At 42.6% G+C, this 23,597-nt stretch overlaps 1 protein-coding gene across 15 annotated transcripts in view; it reads left to right on the top strand.

Annotated features, from left to right (window-relative positions):
* syne1b (spectrin repeat containing, nuclear envelope 1b) overlaps positions 1-23,597 on the top strand; it is a 90,700-nt gene that overhangs the window by 56,920 nt on the left and 10,183 nt on the right. For 14 of the 15 annotated variants that reach the window (XM_074660198.1, XM_074660189.1, XM_074660199.1 and 11 more), the window contains 55 exons: positions 23-241; positions 329-597; positions 793-958; positions 1,076-1,231; positions 1,394-1,546; positions 1,640-1,822; positions 1,914-2,051; positions 2,253-2,438; positions 2,810-2,932; positions 3,065-3,247; positions 3,454-3,597; positions 4,467-4,655; positions 4,915-5,055; positions 5,401-5,514; positions 5,616-5,777; positions 6,604-6,798; positions 7,846-8,022; positions 8,976-9,167; positions 9,725-9,856; positions 10,324-10,424; positions 10,538-10,691; positions 10,807-10,935; positions 11,033-11,188; positions 11,422-11,631; positions 12,068-12,169; positions 12,281-12,400; positions 12,507-12,707; positions 12,852-13,025; positions 13,145-13,276; positions 13,499-13,695; positions 13,875-14,007; positions 15,071-15,253; positions 15,428-15,577; positions 16,000-16,176; positions 16,258-16,413; positions 16,529-16,684; positions 16,800-16,970; positions 17,140-17,273; positions 17,373-17,577; positions 17,866-18,048; positions 18,160-18,306; positions 18,393-18,547; positions 18,809-18,956; positions 19,042-19,136; positions 19,296-19,530; positions 19,893-20,087; positions 20,347-20,472; positions 20,736-20,891; positions 21,491-21,649; positions 21,880-22,046; positions 22,135-22,297; positions 22,431-22,618; positions 22,704-22,854; positions 22,963-23,145; positions 23,304-23,441. In XM_074660198.1, coding sequence (XP_074516299.1) covers positions 23-241; positions 329-597; positions 793-958; positions 1,076-1,231; positions 1,394-1,546; positions 1,640-1,822; positions 1,914-2,051; positions 2,253-2,438; positions 2,810-2,932; positions 3,065-3,247; positions 3,454-3,597; positions 4,467-4,655; positions 4,915-5,055; positions 5,401-5,514; positions 5,616-5,777; positions 6,604-6,798; positions 7,846-8,022; positions 8,976-9,167; positions 9,725-9,856; positions 10,324-10,424; positions 10,538-10,691; positions 10,807-10,935; positions 11,033-11,188; positions 11,422-11,631; positions 12,068-12,169; positions 12,281-12,400; positions 12,507-12,707; positions 12,852-13,025; positions 13,145-13,276; positions 13,499-13,695; positions 13,875-14,007; positions 15,071-15,253; positions 15,428-15,577; positions 16,000-16,176; positions 16,258-16,413; positions 16,529-16,684; positions 16,800-16,970; positions 17,140-17,273; positions 17,373-17,577; positions 17,866-18,048; positions 18,160-18,306; positions 18,393-18,547; positions 18,809-18,956; positions 19,042-19,136; positions 19,296-19,530; positions 19,893-20,087; positions 20,347-20,472; positions 20,736-20,891; positions 21,491-21,649; positions 21,880-22,046; positions 22,135-22,297; positions 22,431-22,618; positions 22,704-22,854; positions 22,963-23,145; positions 23,304-23,441 — 8,952 coding nt within the window. The remainder of the gene's footprint in view (positions 1-22; positions 242-328; positions 598-792; positions 959-1,075; positions 1,232-1,393; positions 1,547-1,639; positions 1,823-1,913; positions 2,052-2,252; positions 2,439-2,809; positions 2,933-3,064; positions 3,248-3,453; positions 3,598-4,466; positions 4,656-4,914; positions 5,056-5,400; positions 5,515-5,615; positions 5,778-6,603; positions 6,799-7,845; positions 8,023-8,975; positions 9,168-9,724; positions 9,857-10,323; positions 10,425-10,537; positions 10,692-10,806; positions 10,936-11,032; positions 11,189-11,421; positions 11,632-12,067; positions 12,170-12,280; positions 12,401-12,506; positions 12,708-12,851; positions 13,026-13,144; positions 13,277-13,498; positions 13,696-13,874; positions 14,008-15,070; positions 15,254-15,427; positions 15,578-15,999; positions 16,177-16,257; positions 16,414-16,528; positions 16,685-16,799; positions 16,971-17,139; positions 17,274-17,372; positions 17,578-17,865; positions 18,049-18,159; positions 18,307-18,392; positions 18,548-18,808; positions 18,957-19,041; positions 19,137-19,295; positions 19,531-19,892; positions 20,088-20,346; positions 20,473-20,735; positions 20,892-21,490; positions 21,650-21,879; positions 22,047-22,134; positions 22,298-22,430; positions 22,619-22,703; positions 22,855-22,962; positions 23,146-23,303; positions 23,442-23,597) is intronic. The other variant, XM_074660192.1, reaches the window with a different exon arrangement.

The following is a 23,597-nucleotide window of genomic DNA, read 5'->3' as shown; positions in this document are numbered from 1 at the left end:
TAATTGTCTCTTCATTTTTCAGTCCCTCGTCTCACTGGTGAATGGCTTCCAAGAGAAGCTGAGTGGTTTAGAGGAGCAAGCAGCCCAGCTGGAGCTGGTGGGGAGCGATGCCAGCAAGGCCACCATCAGTCGCTCCATGACCACCGTGTGGCAGCGCTGGACACGACTACGAAGCGTGGCGAGGGGACGAGAGAGAGTCCTCGAGGACACAGCACAGGATTGGAGGACTTTTAGAGAGAAGGTACACAGTCAGAAGATGGAGAAAAAAAATATGTATTTCATAATAAAAAAATAAAGTCTTTTACTAGCAGCTGATCTTTTTGTACAGATGGTGAAGGTGAGAGCCGTCTCTGATGAGCTGCAGAGCCGTTTCCCTGACAGTGCTGTGGAGAAGGCTTCCAAAGCCACCCTGCAGTCCCTGTTGGATCAGCACGACGTGCTGAGCCAAGACCTTGAGAGAGAGCTCTCCTCCCTCACACTGCTGCGCCAGTATGCTCTCAGCCTGCTGCACGACGTGGAAGTACCCTCACCGACAACTGAACAGGATGAGCTGCCCAGTCTGAAGGAGATCAGAGCTGTTCAAGACCAAATGGAAAGGTAGAGATAAGACACACCTGCATGGTTATTAAGATGACATCTAATCAGTGGTATCATTTTAATGGAGATGTTTTTAAAGAAATAGTTTGATTCAAATTAAAGCAAATTGTTAAAATATTTAGATTAATTTTATATTAAATTAACTATATTCTGACATTCAGAATTTCAGTAGAGTCATTTTGTCTTTGCCTCCAGCCTGCTGACTCAGTCCAGGACCAAGCGGGCTCAAGCAGCTCAGGAACTGAGGGACAGAGAGGAAGTGGAGAAGGAACTCAGCGTTGTAAAAGCCTGGATTCAGGAGACCAGGGAGCTTCTTCTCAATCCCACACCAGACATTGATTCTCTGCTGCAGGAGCTTGAGGTATATATCGTATCTAAAAACAGAAATATCATCTTTCTGATCTTCCAGTCGTCCCCAGAACATTTCTATTATTATTTCTGAGAAAGTTTACACTGGTCCTCCATTTGTTGCGTATAGGTTGTACATGGAGAAGTGATCAATTATCGTCAGAATGTGGACAAATTAGCAGAGCAGCAACAGAGCAAGTACCTGGACCTCTACACTATCCTGCCCTCTGAGATCTCCATGCAGCTGGCTGAGGTCTCTCTTGCTTTGGGTGCCATTGAGGATCAGGTACTGTATCATTTAAAAACGTTCCACGTAAATAAGACATTGATGGCCCTCTTTAGATTTAGTATTCTCTAAATTGTTAGCATATGTCAATTCCACAAGGGAACACCTACAGTGTGTTAAGTAGTCATGTGGCATTTGTTGACATGTCTTAATATGTTCTAGGTTCTTTCTAAAGAGAGAGAAATTCAGAGAACCAGAGAAATAAAAGAGGACTTCAGCTCTAGAATCCACGGCATCTCTGAGAAACTCAAAGCAATCTCAGCAAAATTCAAGGAAAAATCTCCTGATGTTGATCACGCCAAAGAAGAGGTCAAGGTGGGTTAACTTATCTGAGCTTACTGTGAATGTGTTGTTACGAGACTACGAGATGTTGTCAGGATATAAAATCATACATGTTTCTTTTCTCAGAGCCTCGCTGAGGATTTGGACAGTTGTGGTCGCACCCTCTCAGAACTGGATGCGGCCGTACAAGAGTTTGGTCGCAGAAACCCCCTGCTGGCCAAACAGCTCGGTGACGCCATCAGCAAGCTATCAGAGATGCATCACCACACAACACGGCTGGCAGACTGCAGGAACAACTGGCTCAAAAAGGTTTGTCAGATCCTCCTTTACAAATGCAAATGTTATACTTTATTCATTTGTGTTGTGCTTTAATGGCCTCTCTCTTATCTTGTCTCCTCAGGCTGTCTGCTACTTAGATGAGTATAACGAGATGCTGGACTTCATTGTGAGGTGGTCGGAGAAAGCCAAAAGTCTGGTGAGGGCAAACATCATCTGGAACTCCTCTGTTCATCTACAGGAGCAGATACGAATGTACCAGGTGAGTTGAGTTTCCAGACAGGCATCCTCACGGGTTCTATTGTGATATTCAACTACAGACGTTTTGGCTTTTTATGAAGTGTTATTAGCCTCTCAACCCTCCTCCTATGTTATTTAGAAAAGGAAAGAAGTAAATGGATGGACATGGTTTGAGCTTACCAAACATGCCTTTCATTCACTGCCTTGTTGCCCTGCGCTTTAGGCTGTCCTTCGTGAGTCTCGGGAGCTCCATGGAGACCTGGAGTCGATGGCAGAGAAAGTGGAGCTTCTGTCCGAGGTGCTGCAGGTGGAGTCTCTGAGCCAGCAGGTGTGTGAACTCAGTCGACACACTGAGGAGCTTCAGCAATGCATTAAGACACGACTGCAGAGCTTGGAGGATGCAGATAAGGTACAGAGCAAAAAAAAGTATTTCTTATCTATTACTTGTTTGTCACTTTTGCAAATTGTCTACTCTTCCTGTTTTTATATTTATTTGACTAGTAGAATTTCCCTGAAGGATTATTAGTATTTAAAAAAATATTTAATTTAATTTTTATTTAGATTTTTTATTTTATATTTAGTTTTTAATGATTACTTATTTATTGATGGTATATTTTATTTTTTTTACGGATTCCTCTTGTTGTTTACACTGTCCCCTTTGCTGCTGTAACTCTCCCCGCTGTGGGACTAATAAAGGATTATCTTATCTTATCTCTTAATACTTGCAGCTCATAGTGATAAGTGGACTGTATAATTGACTCATGTATTATATGTCCTCAGAGTATGGAAGCGCTGGAGTATGAAGTTAAGGCCCTACATGTTGCACTGGAGCAGGTCCAGGCCACGCTGACCTCGCCAGAGTTGGCACGCCAGAGCCTCAAAGAACAGCTGGCTCAGAGACAAGTAACCACACCACTAATTAAAATAATCCATAATATGGCCTGTAATTTTGTCGTAGAGCACCTTGGAAGCGTTTTTTGCACATTATAGCTTGTTCACAGTTTCACACAATGTAAACTTTCCCTGTTTCTGCAGCGTCTGTTGGCAGATATGGAGAGCTTCAAGCAGCAGGTGCAGGCGGTGCAGCTGTGTCAGAGTGCTCTGCGGGTCCCAGAGGAGGTGATGCCGAACCTTGCCATCTGTCGCACCGCGCTGCGTCTGCAGCAAGAGGCCAGTCAGCTGCAGCACGTCGCCATTCAGCAATGCAACATCCTACAGGTACAGTAGGGGGCACTGTTGCTGCAGCACAGTAACGTCATATTGTCCTGCATTCTGACATACTATACAATGCAGGGTGTCTGTAGAAAGGCCACGTAAACTCACTTAAAGAGGATTTTACTTGAACCGAAGGATTCATATTGTTCTCTGCATATTTTGAGAAGTGTACTGTCAAGTCTACTCACGCAAATTAATTTTTCATCTAGGAGGCAGTGGTGCAGTACGAGCAGTATGAACAGGAAGTGAGAGACCTACAGGGGCTGATAGAGGAAGCACACCGTGTCATTCAGGACCGACCGATCCCCACAAACAACATCCAGGAGCTGCAGGCCCAGATCCTTCACCATGAAGTACAAAACATGAATTCACTCACTTAACCCTCCTTTCCTGAACAGGAAGGAAGGAGATCATCAGTGTAATAGAGGCATAACAAGTATAGTGTGACATGCTTGCATGTGTTTATAACATTTAGAGGAAACCCACATAAACAAGAACTTAAAGGGATAGTTCAGGTGTTTTGAAGTGGGGTTGTATGAGGTACTTATCCGTAGTCAGTGTATTACCTACAGTAGATGATGATCGGCACGCCTGCAGCTTGGGGAAGCAGACAGGAGTTACCACACATAAGCAAAGCAATGTACTGCTGTGGACGGGGCCAGCAGCAAAATGCATTTTAGCCACCTAATAGAAAGACTCACCTAAAAAAATCAATATCAGTTTCAGTTCAATTAAATTTATTTTATTTTGTATTATTTTATTTTTAAGTTTAACTGTACGTTATATTTAGAATATTGCCGTCAGACAGCCCTTTCCGATGGAAAACTGAAGCCGTTGTATCCATCTATGCTCTCGCCAAAGCCACCAGACTTCATTGAAAAAAACTGTAATTTTACCTCACAGAACACTGGGGTTGCTGGTCTGCCGCTGCCTCGATCAGTTAGTTTGTTTGCGTGACTTTGGTGAATCCTAACTAACCAAAGTCACACAATAACACAAAGAAACTAACCGATAGAGGCAGTGGTAGACCAGCAACTCCTGTTTTTTTCTGAGTTAAATGATTGTTTTATTCAGTGGAGCCTTGTTACTTTGGCGAGAGTATAGATAGTGGCTTCAGTTCCCCGTTGGAAACATAGACTTTATAGCTGTCTCACGGCAAGGTAAAGGTGAAAATAATAATATAAAAAATAATAATAATATAAAAATTTTTATTTTTGAATAGGAACTGGCCCAGAAGATCAAAGGTTACCAGGAGCAGATCGCCTCACTAAACTCTAAATGTAAGATGCTGGCAGTGAAAGCCAAGCACGCCACCATGCTGCTGACAGTGAGTGATGTGGAGGGACTGCCTGAGGGGCTGCAGGAGATCGATGGGGAGAAATCCAAGAAATCTTCAGCACAAGCCGTCATGGTAAGAGAACACAATATACCACATGCTGTTTGCTTTGTTGGTGATGGCATTTCCTACTTAATAAACTCATTCTGCTACTTCTGGCTTAAGCTTAAAGAGTTTTATTCCTTTAATCTCACTAATGAAACCTCTTTGCCTGCTTTTATTATAAAATATGTGTTTTTGAAAGGTGCAAAAAAAACACATTGCATATAATTAATCTTCCCAATCCACCTCGCATGTCTGCTCTTCTGTTAATGTTTCTTGCATGGCGTGTCAGATGACGGCTGGCCGCTGTCACACCCTCCTGTCTCCTGTAACTGAGGAGTCTGGGGAGGAGGGCGCTAACAGTGAGGTTTCTTCTCCTCCTGTCTGTCGCTCTCCTTCTCCCATCACTCACACTGAAGCCACTATAACAAAGGTATCTGCCTTCCCTCTTCCTCTTCATAGATTTATATTCAGTCATTCTGGTCTTACAGCAAAATTGCACATACTTATTGAAGGAATAATCTTTCTCTAATTCGTATGTATGTAATCTTTTCTGTTAATTCTCTAATTAAACTAATCACTCTCAATTAATATATGAAGAAGGCAAAACCAAACCAAGGGGAGTAATAATCCATATCTATCCTCTGCCTGCACCCGCAAGCTCATCATGACTAACCATGAATTAGAGGCTTTATAGAAGTATTTTTATCTGGTTGCCATCCGTTTCATTACTAATTTCTCTTAACTGCTGATGGCGTTGTTTGAATGTTTTTTTTAGATGGGAAGAGGAACACTCATAAGAGCTCCAATCCAAGAATTATATGACCCGACGTTTGAGTCTGTGGCCAACTTAGATGACCTGCAGCGCTCATGGGAGACGTTAAAGAACGTGGTATGTGAATGACACAAGACGTCAGCTTGGTAGTTTGTGTCTCTCAGTGACTGTTATCATGTTTTTATCACTTTTACATCGTCCAATTGGTGTTTCAACAGATCAGCGAGAAGCAGAGGTCTCTGTATGAAGCTCTGGAAAAGCAGCAGCATTACCAGGGTTCACTCCAGTCCATCTCCTCTAAAATGGAGGCTCTGGAGGCCAAACTGAGTGAGCCTCTGGAGGCAGATAGAAGCCCAGATAGCCACATTAGGGCGCATGAGGTGAGTCATAACAGTACAATAAAGATTTTGAAAAGTTTTGATGGAAATAGAGCTTAATGATGCGGGTCTATGTAACATACCTTTTGGGCCACTCTTGTCACCTTGTTTTGCATTAACCCCTTTGTCTCAACATTACATCACTGTTCCACTACTAATTCAGTTTGTCGAAGCTAGCTGGATTGAAAAGGGAATTACGGCCCTGTTTCTAATATTCAAATTTGGAATTTGTGATATTTATTGTATGGCATACAGCAGGCCTATTCAATTGGCGGCCAATCATTTATTCCCATAAGAGTTTATTCCCGTTCATCAACGTTACCACTCACACTATTTTTTATTTAAATAACCTGCTAACATTCAAAGTTTATGGGTGTTTACATTGTTTGATTCTTATAATATCATCGTTTTATTAGTAGGCTAACTAGCCCATTCAATAGTTATGTCTTTATAAGCACAGAAATACTTATTTTGTTAAAAGGTTTTACCCCAATTTTGGAATTTAGGAGAGTCAAACTGGAAATAAAATTTAAAATGCAACTTTGTGTTTATTAAAACAATAATCTACTAAAATTAAAAAGGTGTGTTGTTTTCACATTTAAATTCCTCGCTTTGCAGATCAGATAGTAAATGTAAATGACCGGCCCCTTGGCACTTCACTGTTTTTTAAATCTGACCCTTTTAAAAAAGTAATTGAATAGGCTTGGTATCCAGTCACAGTATCTACATATATCAAAAAGATAATAATTCCTTTGATTAACATAAACAATCAAAATAACGTCAGTAAATATGCAGCATGTGACACCTTTAACAATGTTGTTTCCTCCAGGGTCTGGTAGAAGAGATCCAGAGTGCGCAGGAGGAAATCGACCGGCTGCAGACGAACCTCACAGAGGATCTGGCCACTGATGCTGTGGACTCAGACATGGCCGACCAGCTGGCCATGCACTCCTCCCTCGCTGTGCTAGCTGAGAGGATGGCCACCATCCACATGAAGGCCTCAGGGAAACAGCAGATACTCGAGGTAATATTAGTGAAGATTGTGAAAGTGCATTACTACTAATAGTCAAGTCAAGTCAGTTTATTTATATAGCAAGGTTTAAAAACAACCAAACTGCTTTACACAGTAAAAAGGAAAAAGTGCAGAAATTGACAAATTACACCATAACAAAAACACATGTTGACATATATCTGAAACACATCAAAAGCCAGAGAAAATAAGTGGGTTTTTAGCATGGATTATAAACATTCGATGGTGGCTGATCGAACATGTAGAGGAGGCACAACTTGGGCCCGGCCACGGAAAAGGGACACTCACCTTTACGCCTCAGACGACTATGGATGGAAAGCAGCAGCTTATCCGATGACCTCACTGTTTTCAGAGGACAGAGAGGATGTAAAAGGTCACACGTTTCAAGTTTCTTTGTTCGTCATATGCACAACAATTACAGCAAGCAGTTGTTGGCAATGAAAATCACGGGTCTCAGGTACTCTTCAACAATGCTCATTAAATATGTTTATATAAAAAAGACAAATAACATAAGTATGAGTAATGAGAATCAAAGACATAAAATAGTGCAAGTTAAGATATAGGGCTTAAATATTAACATACATAAATATAAAATAAATATGTTAAATAAATTTGTGGAAGGCAGTATTTCAAATGGAGATATATATATACAGTATATATATAGATATATACACAGAGGTGTAAACAAGGTGTCACTGAGATATGCTGATGCAAGCCGTTTAAAGCTTTAAAAAAAATTAAAAGTAAAATCTTGTAGTCAATTCTAAATTTCACTGGTAAGCAGTGCAATGACATTAAAATCGGGGTATTATTGCATGTCATTTTTTAGATTTTGTTAGCAGACATGTGGCCGCATTTTGCACCAGCTGAAGGCGTGACAGAGTAGTCTGACCGACTCCGAGTGCGTTGCAATAATCCAGGCGAGAAGAAGAAGAGCTAGTAGCTAATAGTTGCACTTTATTGATGAAATTAATTTTATTTCTGTATTACTAAATTAATTAAATGATGTGAAATGTAAAATGTGATATTCTCTGCCCCCAGGAGCGCATTAGTGACCGTCTGGAGGGTCAACAGCAGGAGCAGGCCATACAGCTCTATCACAGCCAGGCAGATGAACTTGACCTGTGGTTGACCAGGATGCGCAGCGCTGTAACCTTCATCCTGGAACCTAAACCTCTAGAGGAGGAAGATATGGAGGACCAGCTAGCTGAATGTCAGGTAAGAGCTCCCCCTGCTGTTCATTCACAGCAATGGATGCAAACATACTAATTGGAATTAATTTATGAATATGAGGTTGCTTAATAATGTATATGTCATTGCAAATTGTCAGGGATGGCAGTACTGTGTCCTGGAGGACTGTTTTCTAGCCATTGTGTCTGGTCAGCACACTAATGCAGATTTGCTAGTGGATTATTTACATCCGTTTTATGCTATATTATCAATATTTAGTTTCCTTTCTCACGTCTGGATCATCCCATAGGGACAGGAACCTTTCAGTGGGTAAACAAGAGCATTAGAGCATTAGAGGGGCATTCAGATGGCTGGGCTCCTAAGCGACTGTAGCACTAGTCTTAAGAAGATTATGCAGATGTCTCTGTTTGACAGAGGCCTGTTAGAAGCATAGGCCAGACTAGTCCGAGGTTGTGGCTTTCAGACGATTAATAGATTCCGCTGCCCGGATTGGTGTTGGTGGCAAAGCTGCTAGAATATCCAAGTAGGTGAATCCTAGAGAACGAGGAGGGAGGGAGAGGTACTCTCTGCCTTAGAAAGACCTGCTGAAACTATGGATAGCAGAGTAGTGGCAATGCTATTAGAAAACAAATGCATCTTCAAACTTTGGGACAGCATTCACTGATGGGCATCGCTAACCGGTCTGGACTTATGATGGTGTTCTGCACACGAGAGTTGCTTTTGAATTTGCGCGTGAGCACGTACGCTAGAGAGCATGGAGCATGAAGGATTAGTGGTAATATGTTGCACAGGAGGCGAGGCCGGACAGGGTGGCCAAGGATGAGAGCAGAGGGAGAGCTGTCCCTGTCCTGTGGCTGGGGAAAGCTGCTGGTGTAGGGGGGTTCAGCCAGACCCTGGAGGGTCCGTTGTGTAGAGATAGGAGCTGCTGTGGGAGCTGAGACACTATGTTTGAGCTGGCCTCTCTCCTCCCGCTTCTGCAGAACATGCTGATGGAGATCGAGGAGAAGGTGCTGGCCCTGTCGGAGCTGTCCATGCACAGTGAGAACCTGCTGCTGGAGGGACGGACGGAGACCAAAGAGGAAGCTGAGCAGCTGGCCGGGAAGTTACGCATGTTGAAGGGCAGCCTGCTGGAACTGCAGAGGATGCTACAAGACAAGCAGGCTAACATCCAGGTGAGGTGGCGACTTGCTTTCAATGCTGATATACATGTGACACCGACCACATGATATCAGGCTCAGTCCCCTCTGTGGGTACCTTGCTCACAATGTAAAAACATTTTCCAAAATGACATGTGAAGTTTTCCTTCTAACTGCATCATTAAGAACTTTTTTATGGCACTTTCACAAGCCAACATTTAGCCTGCTGTAATAGAACTCTGGTGCATTTTGTTTGGGCGGTTGTAAAATCGTTAATCGTACTCTGGTGTGGACCAAAACAACCGGTCCAAGACCTCTTGCAAGAGGTGGTCTTAGACCTTTTCCAAGCAAACCAAAACGCAGGCTGCCTGTGCAGGCATTTGTTGAGATGGACACAGGTAAATGACAGGTTAACATGAGTGGGAGAGGACTGACCTGGACTTCTGCAGGAGTCCACTGTTTGCTTGACATCTGGGCCGAAGAGAAAATACAGAATATGCTAAATAGAAATTGAATTACTGCGTTTGATGATCCTGCTTCCTTGTTGATGTGTGTTTCTTAAATATTTTATAATGCATTGTCTGGTCCTGCAGGGCTCTCTACAGGAGCAGGAGGACAGTGAGTCAGACTCCAGCCTCTCTCAGAGTCCCAGTGTGCAGGACTGGCTGGCCCAGGCCCGGACTACGCGTTCCCAACAACACCAGGACAGTCTGGAGAGACAGAGGGTACATTTTCACATACTTTGTTTCCTTATTTTAATGGAAATAATAATAATAATCTTTATTTATAGACCAAAACCCACTTTACAAAGTGCTTCACAAGGGCAGCAAAATAAAACAGACATGTCATAAAGTTCATTTTAGTACTCAGTCTTCTTGGCAATGCAGTGGGCAGCTCCAGGTTACTGATACTAAAATTGAAATCTTGCACACTTGCATTGGAAAGATCTATTGTTATTATTATACTATTATATATATATATATATAAATATATATATATATATATGTATATATATATATTATACTAAATAATACCAATAATAATACCATCTTTATAGAATAAAATAAAAATTCTTTGGTACCATTGTAACACCACTACAGTGTTTCAGAAGCTGTGTTAAAGCTATTAAATTAAGTTAACAAATTAAATAATACAAAGTCCAATCTAACTGTTTTACATGTTTGCTTTTTAGGAGCTGGAGGAGCAGCTCGCAGAACAGAAAAAGCTGCTTCAGTCAGTGGCGAGCAGAGGAGAGGAGATCCTCATCCAGCAGGCCTCGCCCAGCAGTGTCTGGTATTCTACACACTATTATACCATACATATATACAGATATAACTCAAATCAAATAGTAACGTATGTAATGATAAATGGAGCATTAATTAATTCATGTTTTTGTCCCCGTGCAGTACAACAGAGTCATTTTCACCAGCAGCTTTGGTTGAGAGGGAATCTCAGGGTGCTCGAGAGCAGATGAAGCAGAAATGGGAGAGCCTGAGACTAGAGCTCAAAACTAAACTACAGCTCCTGCAGAAAACTCTGGAGCAGGACCACAGACAGCCGGTACAAACCCTGTTGTGTTGCTATTGTTGGCATAAAGTAGCAGACGTAAAGGTATTGACATTCTTCTTGTTGTTATCAAGTTTTAAAGCCGGGGACCGTTGTTGACTTTTTGCAGGTATACTCCAGAGCTTCTCGTGTGACCACAGCTGGATCGCTGTTTAAAGGAGAAAGACAGGCCGACAAATCCTCTCTGAATACTCTGTATGATAGCTTCAGACAAACAATAGAGGACATGACCACTCAGGTATTATTGTACATTTAATATCTATTACACTGCAACTTTAAAATATGGAGTTCAACATGTGCTAATGAAAATTTGCAACCTTCTTGTGTGTTCATAGCCCGGTGGCGGTGAGGCACAGGTGGCGCAGATGGAACAGCAGCTCTACACAGCTGTGTCTTCCACCTCCTCCTGGCTGGATGGTGTGGAGAACAACGTCTTCTCTGGCTCAGTGCTGCTGGCTGAAAACGCAGAGACACAGCTACAGAAGCAGGAGGTACAATCAGGCAGATTTATGCAGCTTCTTTAGTTATTGCAGTTTTAAATAGCAAATCATATGAGCCTCATGACTTAGGAATTATTTTGTTTTCATCCTAAAGTTCAGTTGAAAATACTAAATCTCTACAAGAAGTTGATTCCTGATACATATGTGACTGAGGTTTAATAAGTTACAGTGTATCTACTCTGTGGAAATACTCTTTTACAATCTGTTTGTGATTTTTCCTCCAGACCTTAGAGAACGACGTGAGGCATGTCACAGAGGAGGTGAAGCACAGCCAGGCTCTGCTCGCTGGCTCTTCAGGGTTGAGACAAGAGGAGCGATCGCTGCTAGAGGACAACCTCGACTGCCTGAAAGAGAGATTAGGAGCTCTGGGTTGTGCTCTGGGGCAACGCTGCGACCACATGAGGACCAGAGCACATGAGCTCACAGCCTACCAGGTCTGCTTGATGTTTAGCATTTGTTGCTTTTCAAGGAACTTTCATGTTTTATTTTTCTTGATGAATGTAAAACCAAAACTAATATGGACAGATTTGCAGAGCATTTAGGTAATGTTTCTTTCTATTCGACACATCACGTTTTTATTGAACTTAATCACAAAACACGGGACCCCCCCACCCCCCTACCCTGTAGTCAGGCTGTCCACCAAAAACTGTAGACGACTATGAGGTTCATGGTCTCCCCTGGACGCTGTCTGTACCAATACATCTGGTTATGACCAGCATCTTTGTTGTGACTGAAGTTCATCTCTGCAGATTTGTAAACATATCTATAAAATGTCTGTATAGCCATATACTGTATGTATAGTATTATATATATCATAACTTCATAAACCTTAATATGAATGTTCTATAAATTGTCTTTTGTCTATTACAGACTGAGTTGCAACTTCTCCAAACTGCTTTAATTGAGACCAAATGCCAGATCCTGCAGGCCTTAGCTGGAGCCATGGATAGACCAGCCTCAAAACAACTGGAGGTAATGAAAGCTTTAGCATAGTCATGTATGCACACAGACTCATGCGCACACACCGCTTGTCTTCCATCATAGCTCGCAGAGAAGAAAAACTGATTGTGTCGTTTCTGTTAGGTTATTGCCAGTGCAGAGGAGAGCCTGAAAGACTTTGAACAGAGGATAACTGAGCTCAAAAGCAGAGGAGCAGCACTACAGGCGGATCAGATATCAACAAACAAAATACTAAAACTCCAGGTAACGTACATCACTGACAGCTCTCACTGAAAGTTCTTCAGTCTGAAAACTGTGCAGTAAAAGCTGCTTAGTTTTACTTATTCATATTCTTTGTGTGTGTTTTCAGGATTCCTATGAGGAGCTGGTGATGACGGTGGGCTCCCGGCGCAGCGGGCTGAACCAGAACATGGCTCTGAAGGAGCAGTACGAGCGCGCTCTGCAGGACCTGATGGACCTGGTGGACACTGCTAAAGACAAGATGGCTGCTGATCAGAGGATCATCGCCAGCTCTGTGGAGGAAGTCCAGAATCACCTGGACAAACACAAGGTGTGGTCAACACAGAGCTCTGTTAAGATAGAAAGGCTTAAGGAATATTTATGTAACACACAGCTAGTAATGCTGGAGACACACTACTGGGAGTAAAATAATTGCTCAATGTTGTGTTTGTGTGTGTCTGATTGTGTTTTCTAGGAGTTCTTCCAGGGTCTGGAGTCCCATATGATTTTAACAGAAACGTACTTCAGAAAAATCAGCGCTCTGATGCTTCCCAAAGAGAGTCAGGCTCTGGAGGAGACGCTGGCTGAGGCTCAGAGCGTCCTCAAACAGGCACACAGTAAAGGAGTTGAGCTGGAGTGTATCCTGGAGGTGAGAGAGGGAATACTATTTGTGTTAACTGTTATTTTTCCTTTGAAAGCAGACTGATATAATCATAAGATCATAAGAAATGCTTCATTTTCTGAAATTATGTTATGTCTTTTTTTCAGACTTGGTGCCGCTTGGTGCAGGATTACCAAAGTCTGAACCGTCAACTGGAGGCTGTTGAAGGAAATATTCCTACTGTTGGCCTGGTAGAAGAGACTGAAGAACGGCTCATGGACAGAATCTCATTGTATCAGGTACAATGTGACATCAATGCAGATTTTAAGATGCGACATAATGATCCTAAATAGCCTCCATAAGCCTCCTTGTTTTGTTATGATACTGACGCGAATGTAGGAAGGACAGGAAGTATTCTTGGTATAGATTTGTTAAAACACTGGGAAGATTTGCTTTACTTATATTAATTCACTCACTCACTCTCTTGTTGTTTACCTGCCCCTCTTCCATTCCCTGTAAAGGGTCTAAAAGGGAGACTGACGGAGTACCAGCACAAGCTACACCAGGTACTGGATGAAGGCAAACATCTCCTGCTGTCAGTGTGTTGTCCTGCACTAGAGAACCAACTGGCTCTGCTGGGGGAACACTGGCTCAACAACACCAGCAAGGTCAACAAGGAACTACAGCGCCTGGAGGCCATCCTGAAACACTGGACCAGGTCAGAAACACACCAGAATCAGACCTTTACATTTAGGCATCAAATATAAAAACATCATCTTTAAGAAGGGTCTTTATGATGGGGAGCTTAGCAAAGCAAAGACTGTATATGTGATTTCTGAACTTAATCAATCATTGCATGACATTGTTATATGAGTGAACTGTGTTTTTTTCCTCTAGGTATCAGAGGGAGTGTGCAGAGCTCAGCGAATGGCTGCAGTCGGCTCTGGAGCGTCTGGAATTTTGGAATACGCAGGCGGTTTTAGTCCCTCAAGAGCTGGAAACTGTCAGAGACCATCTCTCTGCTTTCCTGGTGAGGCCACAGTTTTATTAGTTTTCTTTTGCATTTTGTACCTGTATTGATCCAGAGATTCAGGCTCTTCACCAGCAGCAGTGCTACAACTAGTAGACATTTTTACAGATTTATACAGGACCTTGTTGCTATGATGCAACGGTGCTCACAAATGAGCCACCGTACTACATATGAAGCTATAAAGACACATGGATACTACTAGATTTAACATGCATTAAGGCTGTGTAGAGCTGAGGTTGTGTATCTGTCTTTGACAGCATTTTGTTCAGTTAAATATTCAATAGTTTATATATACTACAGTATGTGTATAAATTTACAATTTGCATAATATACTTTGCACTGTATTCACATTTTGACAGCATATGCTTAGTATATAAGAGCATCACTTTACAGTGAAATAATGCCATTTTTGAAAAAAATATAATTATTAGTGTATATTGTATTTCCTATATATGTAATAGTATTAGTAGCAGTGGTGGAAAAAGTGCTCAGATCTTTTACTTAAGTAAAAGTGGTAATACCACAGTGTACAAATACTGTTACAAGTACTGCATTCAAAATCTTACTCAACTTAAGTATCAGCATCAAAATATACTTAAAGTACCAAAAGTAAAAGTGCTCATTATTCAGTATGGCCCAGTACAGCGTAATATATATTATGTTATTGTATTATAATTATTGATGCATTAATGTGTTCATCACTTTAATGTTGCAGCCGGTAAAGGTGGGGTGAATTTTTACTACTTTATATACTGCTGGGTATATTACATCATGATTTATTAGTTGTTATACTTTACTTACTGTAAAGTAACTTAAGTTATCAGATACATGTAGTGAAGTGAAAAGTACATTTACCTCTGAGATGTAGTGGAGTAGAAATATAAATGAACATATAATGTAAATACTCAAGTAAAGTACAAGTACCTAAAAATTGTACTGAAGTACAGTACTTAAGTAAATGTACTTAGTTACATTCCACCTCTGATTAGTAGTAGTAGTACTTCATCCTAAAGTATACCTTTGATTGCATACTAGCCGTTGACTCCTGTCTCGTCTGTCTCAGGAGTTTTCAAAGGAAGTCGAAGGCAAGTCCAGCCTGAAGAGCTCAGTGGTAACCGAGGGCAACCAGCTGCTGCGTCTGAAGAAAGTGGACACGGTGGTGCTGCGGTCTGACCTGGCGCGCATCGACAGTCAGTGGACTGAGCTGCTCACACGCATCCCAGTAGTCCAGGAGAAGCTGCATCAGGTATCGTCACATTCAGCCCGACTGAACAGGCTTAGAAGCTCCAGAGCAAATAGGATTACTCCTTTCTGATGCTTCACTCGTATGCAGGAGTTCCCTGAAACTGGCAGCATGTGTGTTTTTTTCTTCTTCCTGGATGTTTAACATGCTGGTCCAATGGGTTTCATTTATTCTCAGATCCAAATGGAGAAGTTGGCCTCCCGTCATGCCATTTCGGAGCTGTTTAACTGGATATCACTGATGGAGAACGTCATCGAGGAGAATGAAGAAAACCTCAAGAGTGCAGTCGGGTCAAATGTGATTCAGGACTACTTGCAAAAATACAAGGTAGTGGACTTCAAACAGATTTTTTTTTTTTAGATTTAAGGCACTTTTGACTTTGTTTACCAAGTTTATGATCTGACAGCTGCATACATTTTTAGTATTTCATGCATTTCAAGGTTGTGAAAGGTTTGTTTGTATTTTTTAGGGTTTAAAAATGTATTAATATTTCTCTAGCATCAAATCAAACAAATTTAGAGTGTATTTGTATGTCCAAAGTTTTTTTTGAGAATATATTTATTAGTTTTTAAAATTTTAAAAGTACAAGATGGATTAATTATGGAATCCATAGGAGAGAAAAAAAAGTACAAAAGACTGAGTATTTTCTTGTGCCTATTATTAAGGATGATGTAATGTATGATTCTAGTTATTATGGATCTGTGACGGACATTTTAATTGTGAATCTTCATTTGTTTCCTCCAATTCAGGGCTTCAGAGTGGATCTAAGCTGTAAGCAGCTGACTGTGGACTTCGTCAACCAGTCGGTGCTGCAGATCGGTGGTCAGGATGTGGAGAGCAAGCGCAGCGATAAGACCGACTTTGCTGAGCGACTGGGAGCCATGAACAGACGCTGGCAGATCCTACAGGGCCGTATCAATGAGAGGGTGAGGCCATAGGCACTGATACTGTGATTTATTAGTGTAAAATCAGGATGTTACAGTTTAATTTGTATAAAATACTTGCAGATTCAGTTCCTGGAGAGCCTTTTGGAGATGTGGTTGGAGTATGAGAGCAGCGTTCAGGCCCTGAAGTCCTGGATGGCAACTCAGGAAGAACGGTTGAAGAGGAGAAATCGGATAGAGGATTTAACATCTGTGCAGAATGCTCTCAAAGACTGCCAGGTAGGCTTCTACTACTGTGCTAACACTGATTTATCAAAACATGTTATACACCTGCATGCTGTTATTATCACACCCCTTTTGAGTCCATGTTTTTTTATTGTGTGAAAACTTTTAGGAAATGGAAGAGTTGGTGAAGGAAAAAGAGAAAGAACTAGAGCGGGTAGAGGAGCAGGGCTGTGCCCTCGTCCAGAACAAGACCGATGAGGCCTGTGCTATCGTCATGGAGACACTCCAGGGTGTCAATCACACCTGGGCTAACCTGGACCACTTGGTAAGCTCCCTTGTTCTCTTTCAACTACATCTCCCTTGTTGTGTTCTGCTCTGGCCTGGTCTTTACAATTTACTGACTGTCACTGTGTGTGTGTTTTTAATTCACCATTTAACAGATAGGGCAACTTAAAATCAGCCTGAAGTCAGTGTTGGATCAGTGGAGTCTATACAAACGGGCCTCAGAAGAGATCAATGGCTACCTGATGGAGGGAAGGTACTCTGTATCTCGTTTCCGCCTCCTCACGGGCTCCCTGGAGGCTGTTCAGCTGCAGGTGCAAAGTCTGCAGGTATGTTAGGAGGATTTACCTCCTTTTCTCCATTTTCTACCTGTCAGCTGACAGATGACATTTATATTTTTCATCGGGGTAATGTTTCTAAATGTGGTCTTACACACTATCCTTGCTAGTTTATCCTTGCTGGTGAATTAAGAACTGTATTTTGCTGCCACCTTTGAAGGATTTGCAAGAGGAGCTGGAGAAACAGGAGAGCAGCCTGAGAAAGTTTGGTGCTGTGACCCACCAGCTGCTGAGGGAGTGTCACCCTTCAGTGTCAGATTCTCTCAACAACGCCCTGAAGGACGTCAACGCAAGGTGATCTTAAAATAAAATAAAAAAAGTAAAATCATTGGCATTTCAGCTGTCAAGGCATCTGTTATCCCTTACATTGATCCGTGTCATATTTGCACCCAGATGGACCGGCTTACTGGAGGAGATTGCGGAGCGTCTGAGAAGCAGCAAAGCCCTGCTTCAGCTGTGGCAGCGCTACAAGGAGCTCTATGAGCAGAGCTGCAGCAGCATCCAGCTGCAGGACGAGAAGGCAGACCGGCTGCTCAAACTCGCCTGCAGCAAGGACATCGCTGACGAGGAAGTGTCCGACTGGATCCAAGAATGCAGCGTGAGTGAGGCCACAGCTGGGCCACTGTTGACTCATTTTACATCTTTTACTGTTCAGTATATGACTGAGTGTTTTATTAAGAAAGCCAGTTTGCCACATGTAGTGAAATGATGTTTCTTTGTTGCTGCAACATGATTGCGTAGAAGAGTTAAGCAGATTATCTTCCTCAAGTGAAAGTTTAAATTTCCTCCCAATTGATGCATATACTTTTTTCCCATCTAGGATTTATTTTTTTGTTTTGAATGCAAACAATACTCTACTATAAATCTTATGGTTGCTTTGTCTCAGGAGGCGCTCCGGTCCCAAGCTCCAGTGCAGGCCTCCCTGCAGGTTCTCCAGCAACTGGGATATCAGCTGAAACAGCAGGTGGACACATCAGCAGCATCTGCCATCCAGTCAGATCACCTCTCTCTCACCCAGCGGCTGGCTGCTGTGGAACAGGCCCTCACCAGACAGCTCACCACACTGCAGGTAGAGAAAAGGCTTTGTGACTAGTTCTGGCTCAAATGTTGTCCATCATTCATCCAGTCAGAATCATGAATATTACACTCATGGGTTGCTGACATTTCTCTTTCACACCAGACTGGAGTTCAAGACTACGAAACCTTTAATGACCAGCTGGATTCACTGGGGTGCTGGATAGTTGAAGCTGAGGAGGCTCTGAGGGTGCAAGATCCCAACGGCTCCGCCGACCCGACAGTCATCCAGGACCGCATGGACGAGCTCAAGGTTTTTTTCTTATTTTCTTTTTGTCAGTTAGTTTACTGATTATCCTGTAATTGAGAAATTCACCATTTCTCTCTTGTCCTCTACAGAGGCTCATGCTGAAATTCAGCAGTATGGCTCCTGAACTGGAGCGTCTTAATGAGCTTGGTTACCGGCTCCCTCTCAACGATTCAGAGATCAAACGCATGCAGAACCTCAACAGGAGCTGGTCAACAGCCTCAGCACAGACCACTGAGAGATTCAGGTATGACACATACAATAAATGGTAAAAGGTAAACGAAAAACATGCAAGCCTTTCCCAGGCTGATATACATTTCTGAAATTAAAAGTGTCCATCCCAGCACAGTTTCAAGACACTATAGAAGTTAAAACTACTGAATAAATGAAGGACTGGCACAAATAACATCAAAATGCCACAGATGTTCAGTAAAGGTCACTGTCCTATGTGACTGAGATGATGCAATGGGTGGACATCAAAATGATGTATTTTGTATGCTCCTTGCAGCAAACTGCAGTCCTTCCTGCTGCAGCAGCAGACCTTCCTGGAGAAGTGTGAAGCCTGGATGGAGTTCTTGGTCCAAACAGAAGAGAATCTGGCGGTGGAAATATCTGGGAACTACCAGAGTTTGATGGAGCAGCAAAAAGCTCATGAGGTTAGAATCCCTTTTGAAGTAAAATAACCTGAAACAGCTGCCTTTTTAATTATTAATCATTAATCATCAATATGTTGTCTTCCAGTTATTCCAAGCCGAGATGTTCAGTCGGCAGCAGATCCTCCACTCTATCATCAGTGATGGACAGAGGATGTTAGAGCAGGGTCAGGTGGACGACAGGTAAAGAGCCCAATATGTTTCTAATCTGTTTAATATTTTATATAATATTACTCTGAGTAGAAAATCGCTAGACCTAGTAAATCCTTTGCTCTTTGTTTACCACAAAACAATCTGTTAAAAGTCCTCCTTTTACAATCATACGACTTCCCTCTCCTGCAGAGATGAGTTCAACCTGAAGCTGACTCTCCTGAGTAACCAGTGGCAGGGCGTAGTGCGGCGTGCTCAGCAGAGGCGGGGTATCATTGACGGTCTGATCCGCCAGTGGCAACGTTACAGAGAAATGGTGGAGAAGCTGCGCAAATGGCTGGTGGAGGTGTCCCACCCTGCAGAAGCCCTTCAGACAGGGACTACAGTGCCTCTGCAACAGGCCCGCTCCATGCTGGATGCTGTCCAGGTACACAGAGTTCACATCTCAGATTTATCTAGATGGTGCTGGACAGAAAGTGTTTAGTCCACACACTAATCTTTGTCAGGTGACTAAGAAGTATTATGCAGTGGATCCTGGCAAAAATCCTCTAAGATCAAAATCTTGATCAATGAAGAGAGAATAAACTGAATTGAGTTACAGCTACAGCAGGGACTGAGACAGATTTGGTGCCAAAGGAGCTTAAAAAATCAATAGCGTCTCATTTTTCTTGATGTGATAAACCCCACCGATATGATACTCTAAAAGAGGGAACTGTACTGTAAGAACTATTTCCATATGTTGGTTGGGCAGGAATTGACAGGTCTGTGTGATTGTGCTTTCTGGTTCAGCTGAGGGAGAAGGTGCTGCAGCGTCAGCAAGGCAGCTACATCCTGACGGTAGAGGCTGGCAGACAACTGCTCCTGTCGGCTGATAGCCGGGCGGAGTTGGCCCTGCAGGCAGAGCTTACTGATATCCAGGAGAGATGGAAACATGCCAGCATCTGCTTGGACGAACAGAAGAAAGGGCTTGCCACCTTGTTAAAGGTAAACCAGACAAATTACCAGCACAGCTGATGGAGTAAAAGGAACCTCAGGGGGCATTGAAGAGATACTATAAAGGTTTTTGCATCGTAGGTGCAAGTTTGTATACTTTACCTCCACCAAGAGACACAACAAACTTTTACTTGTGGCTTAAATGAGGACATAATAGAGAAATTAATAGAGAAATAACTATTATTTTTCAGTTTAACTATACGTTATATAGTACTGATGCAGTTGAAAACATCGTTTATGTCATGTGCAGGACTGGGAGAGGTGTGAGAGAGGTATTGGTGGATCACTGGAAAAACTCAGAGCCTTCAAACGGAAGCTCTCTCAGACTCTACCTGATCACCACGAAGATCTGCAAGCTGAGCAGATGCGCTGCAAGGTAACAACATCTTCATTAAGTGGACATTTTTTTCACAAAGAAAACTTAACACAAGGCTGAAATTCAACACCGCTTTGGGGACCTTAACCTAAAAAGTGTATAATCAGTGTAGAGGTATTTGAATAAGTTGCCTCATCCGTTGAGCTGACTTTGAAATAAATTGAATTGACATTGTTGTCGAGAACACGAGGTGTTAAAAGTTCTCTGTCTGCAAGATTTACAAAATGAATGTTTTAATACTGTTGCTTTTGTTTGAATAACAGGACCTGGAGAACACATTTGACGGCTGGTCTGGCGATCTGGCCCATCTGACGGTGCTGCGAGAGTCCCTGTCCTGCTACATCAGTCCTGAGGATCTGTCTGTGCTGCAGGAGCGAGTTGAGCTGCTGCATCGACAATGGGACGAAATCTGCCATCAGGTACAGTGCACCAAACAGCTGATTTTCTGAATATAAAATATACTGTGTATCTGATCAGCTACTGAAGCATTATTCAAATAAAACTATGGACAAGTACTTCATAGTTTGTGGTGTGCGCCCTGTATAATATAGTATTAACCACACGCAGGTGTCACTATCTGATATTCTGGTCTTGGTTCTGCAGTTCCTCTTTGTCTTTTTCTCACAATGACTTGCAATGCTCAAAAGGAGCTTTTAACATATGAATGCAGTATGCACTGTTCCTCAGATTCTTAAAGTGTAACTCAAAAAGGAACTTTCCTGTCTAGAGCAGTTGCTTTGATGTGCAAAGTTAAACCTCAAGGTCATAACTTTTTTCAGAGTTGCATCCTGTGTAGAATAGCTGAAATACGCACACAGGAAACACACAGAAGCACACACTCACTGCTTGATGCAAATGAATCAGTCACGGTGCAGCAATCTCTCCAACACTACTTCCGTTTGAGACTTTTTGACATGAATGCTTTTTAGTTAAAGTTTAACATGCATTGATTGGTTGTTATTATGCACTTTGCACAGTGGTGCACTTTAACTGACTATATATCGCTGTGCGTCTGCAGCTGTCACTGCGCCGGCAGCAGGTGAGCGAGAAGCTGAATGAGTGGACGGTGTTCAACGAGAAGTACAAGGAGCTCTGCGAGTGGCTCACCAACATGGAGAGCAAAGTCTCCCAAAATGGAGACATCAGCATCGAGGAGATGATCGAGAAACTCCGCAAGGTAAACAGAAATATGCAGTTAATTGTTTAAAAAAATGCAGATAGTGCCAAGCTACTTATCACCAAGTTGATATCTGCTTTCTCTCCTTATTTTCTTTATGCCCTCTTTAAATAATTGGGTGCACTTCACCCAGTGTTGCAGTGCCAGATCCTACACACTGGCCCTTTAAGTACAGGATTTAAAGTTTTTGAATTGCCTTTATACGCTTTTTGTGTTGCCCTGTGTCTCAGGACTACCAGGAGGAGATCACTGTGGCTGAGGATAACAAGCTGCACTTGAACCAGCTGGGAGAGCGCCTGGCCAGAGCCAGTCACAAGGGCAAAGCAGTTGAAATCGAACAAAAACTCAACAAAGTCAGCGACCGCTGGCAGCACCTCCTGGATCTCATCGGAGCCAGGTGAAAAGACACACACACTCACACCTGAGGAGCTTAAATGCTCAAGTATTTCGTTGTACTGACAGAGCTGAATGAATTATATTAATAGAGTGAAGAAGTTGAGAGAAACTCTGGTGGCCGTGCAGCAGCTGGATAAGAATATGAGCACCCTTCGCTCCTGGCTCGCCCACATCGAGACCGAGCTGTCCAAACCCATCGCCTACGACTCCTGTGACTTCCAGGAGATTCAGAGGAAGCTCGATCTGCAGCAGGTAAATCAAGAACTCTTTTGTCAACTCTTAAATCAACTAATTGAAAGTTGTTATTATTTTACGTTACATTATTTCCATCTTTCTTCCTCCCTGTGTATCACTCTCTTATTATTTCTCTTTCCTCACCGCTCAGGAGCTTCAGCGTGACATAGAGAAGCACAGTACAGGAGTGGCGTCTGTATTGAATCTGTGTGAAGTGCTTCTACACGACTGTGACGCCTGCGCCACCGATGCAGAGTGCGACTCCATCCAGCAGGCGACTCGTAGCCTTGACCGCCGCTGGAGGAGCATCTGTGCCTTGTCTATGGAGAGGAGACTCAAGTAAGATGAAAACAAACGGAGAGTATGGATGGAAAACAGGTCATTATTATTATTGTATATAAATATTACGTTGTCCCTCTGTTAGGATTGAGGAGACGTGGCGTTTATGGCAAAAATTCCTGGATGACTTTGCACGATTTGAGGAGTGGCTGGCCACTTCAGAGAAGACTGCTGCTCTGCCCAACTCCTCTGGTGTTCTGTACACTGTGGCCAAGGAGGAACTTAAGAAATTTGAGGTATTGCAAAAGCATTCTTTGTAAACTATTAAAAACTTTTTTTTTCTTGACCCAGTAGGATGGTGCTGTTGATTAGTACCATATTAATATAATTCTGTGTTTGTGTAGGCCTTCCAGAGGCAAGTCCATGAAAGCCTAACCCAGCTGGAGTTAATCAATAAGCAATATCGCCGCCTGGCCAGAGAAAACCGCACTGACTCTTCCTGTCGTCTGAGGGAGATGGCTCACGACGCCAATCAGCGATGGGACAACCTGCAGAAGAGGGTGGCATCCATCCTCCGCAGGCTAAAGGTACATGTGTTATTACATTCATGATTTTTTGTGTGTTCTGCCTGTTTGATTATATGTTAAATCAATGACTAATGAAGCTTAATATATACTACAAACTGTACATTATAATACTGTATGTAGCTCATTCTAACAGCAGCGTCTCTATTTGAAATGTGCAGCACTTTATTAGTCAGAGAGAGGAGTTTGAGACGGCCAGAGACGGCATCTTGGTGTGGCTGACAGAGATGGACCTGCAGCTGACCAACATCGAGCACTTCTCTGAGTGTGACATCCAGGCCAAGATCAAACAACTCAGGGTAGGTTTGTCACAACGGTCCAGACCAACATGGTCGGAAAAGTAATTGCAAAGCATACTTATAGATTTCTTTCATTTGTATTGACTACCGGATATGTGTATGTAGTTTTAGATTTATTGCAGCTTTAAGCCCAGTTTTGACCGCAGGAACTTTCCC

Source organism: Sebastes fasciatus, chromosome 15 (genome assembly GCF_043250625.1).
Source record: "Sebastes fasciatus isolate fSebFas1 chromosome 15, fSebFas1.pri, whole genome shotgun sequence".
NCBI lineage: Eukaryota > Metazoa > Chordata > Actinopteri > Perciformes > Sebastidae > Sebastes > Sebastes fasciatus.
This window is presented reverse-complemented; position numbering and strand designations above follow the sequence as displayed.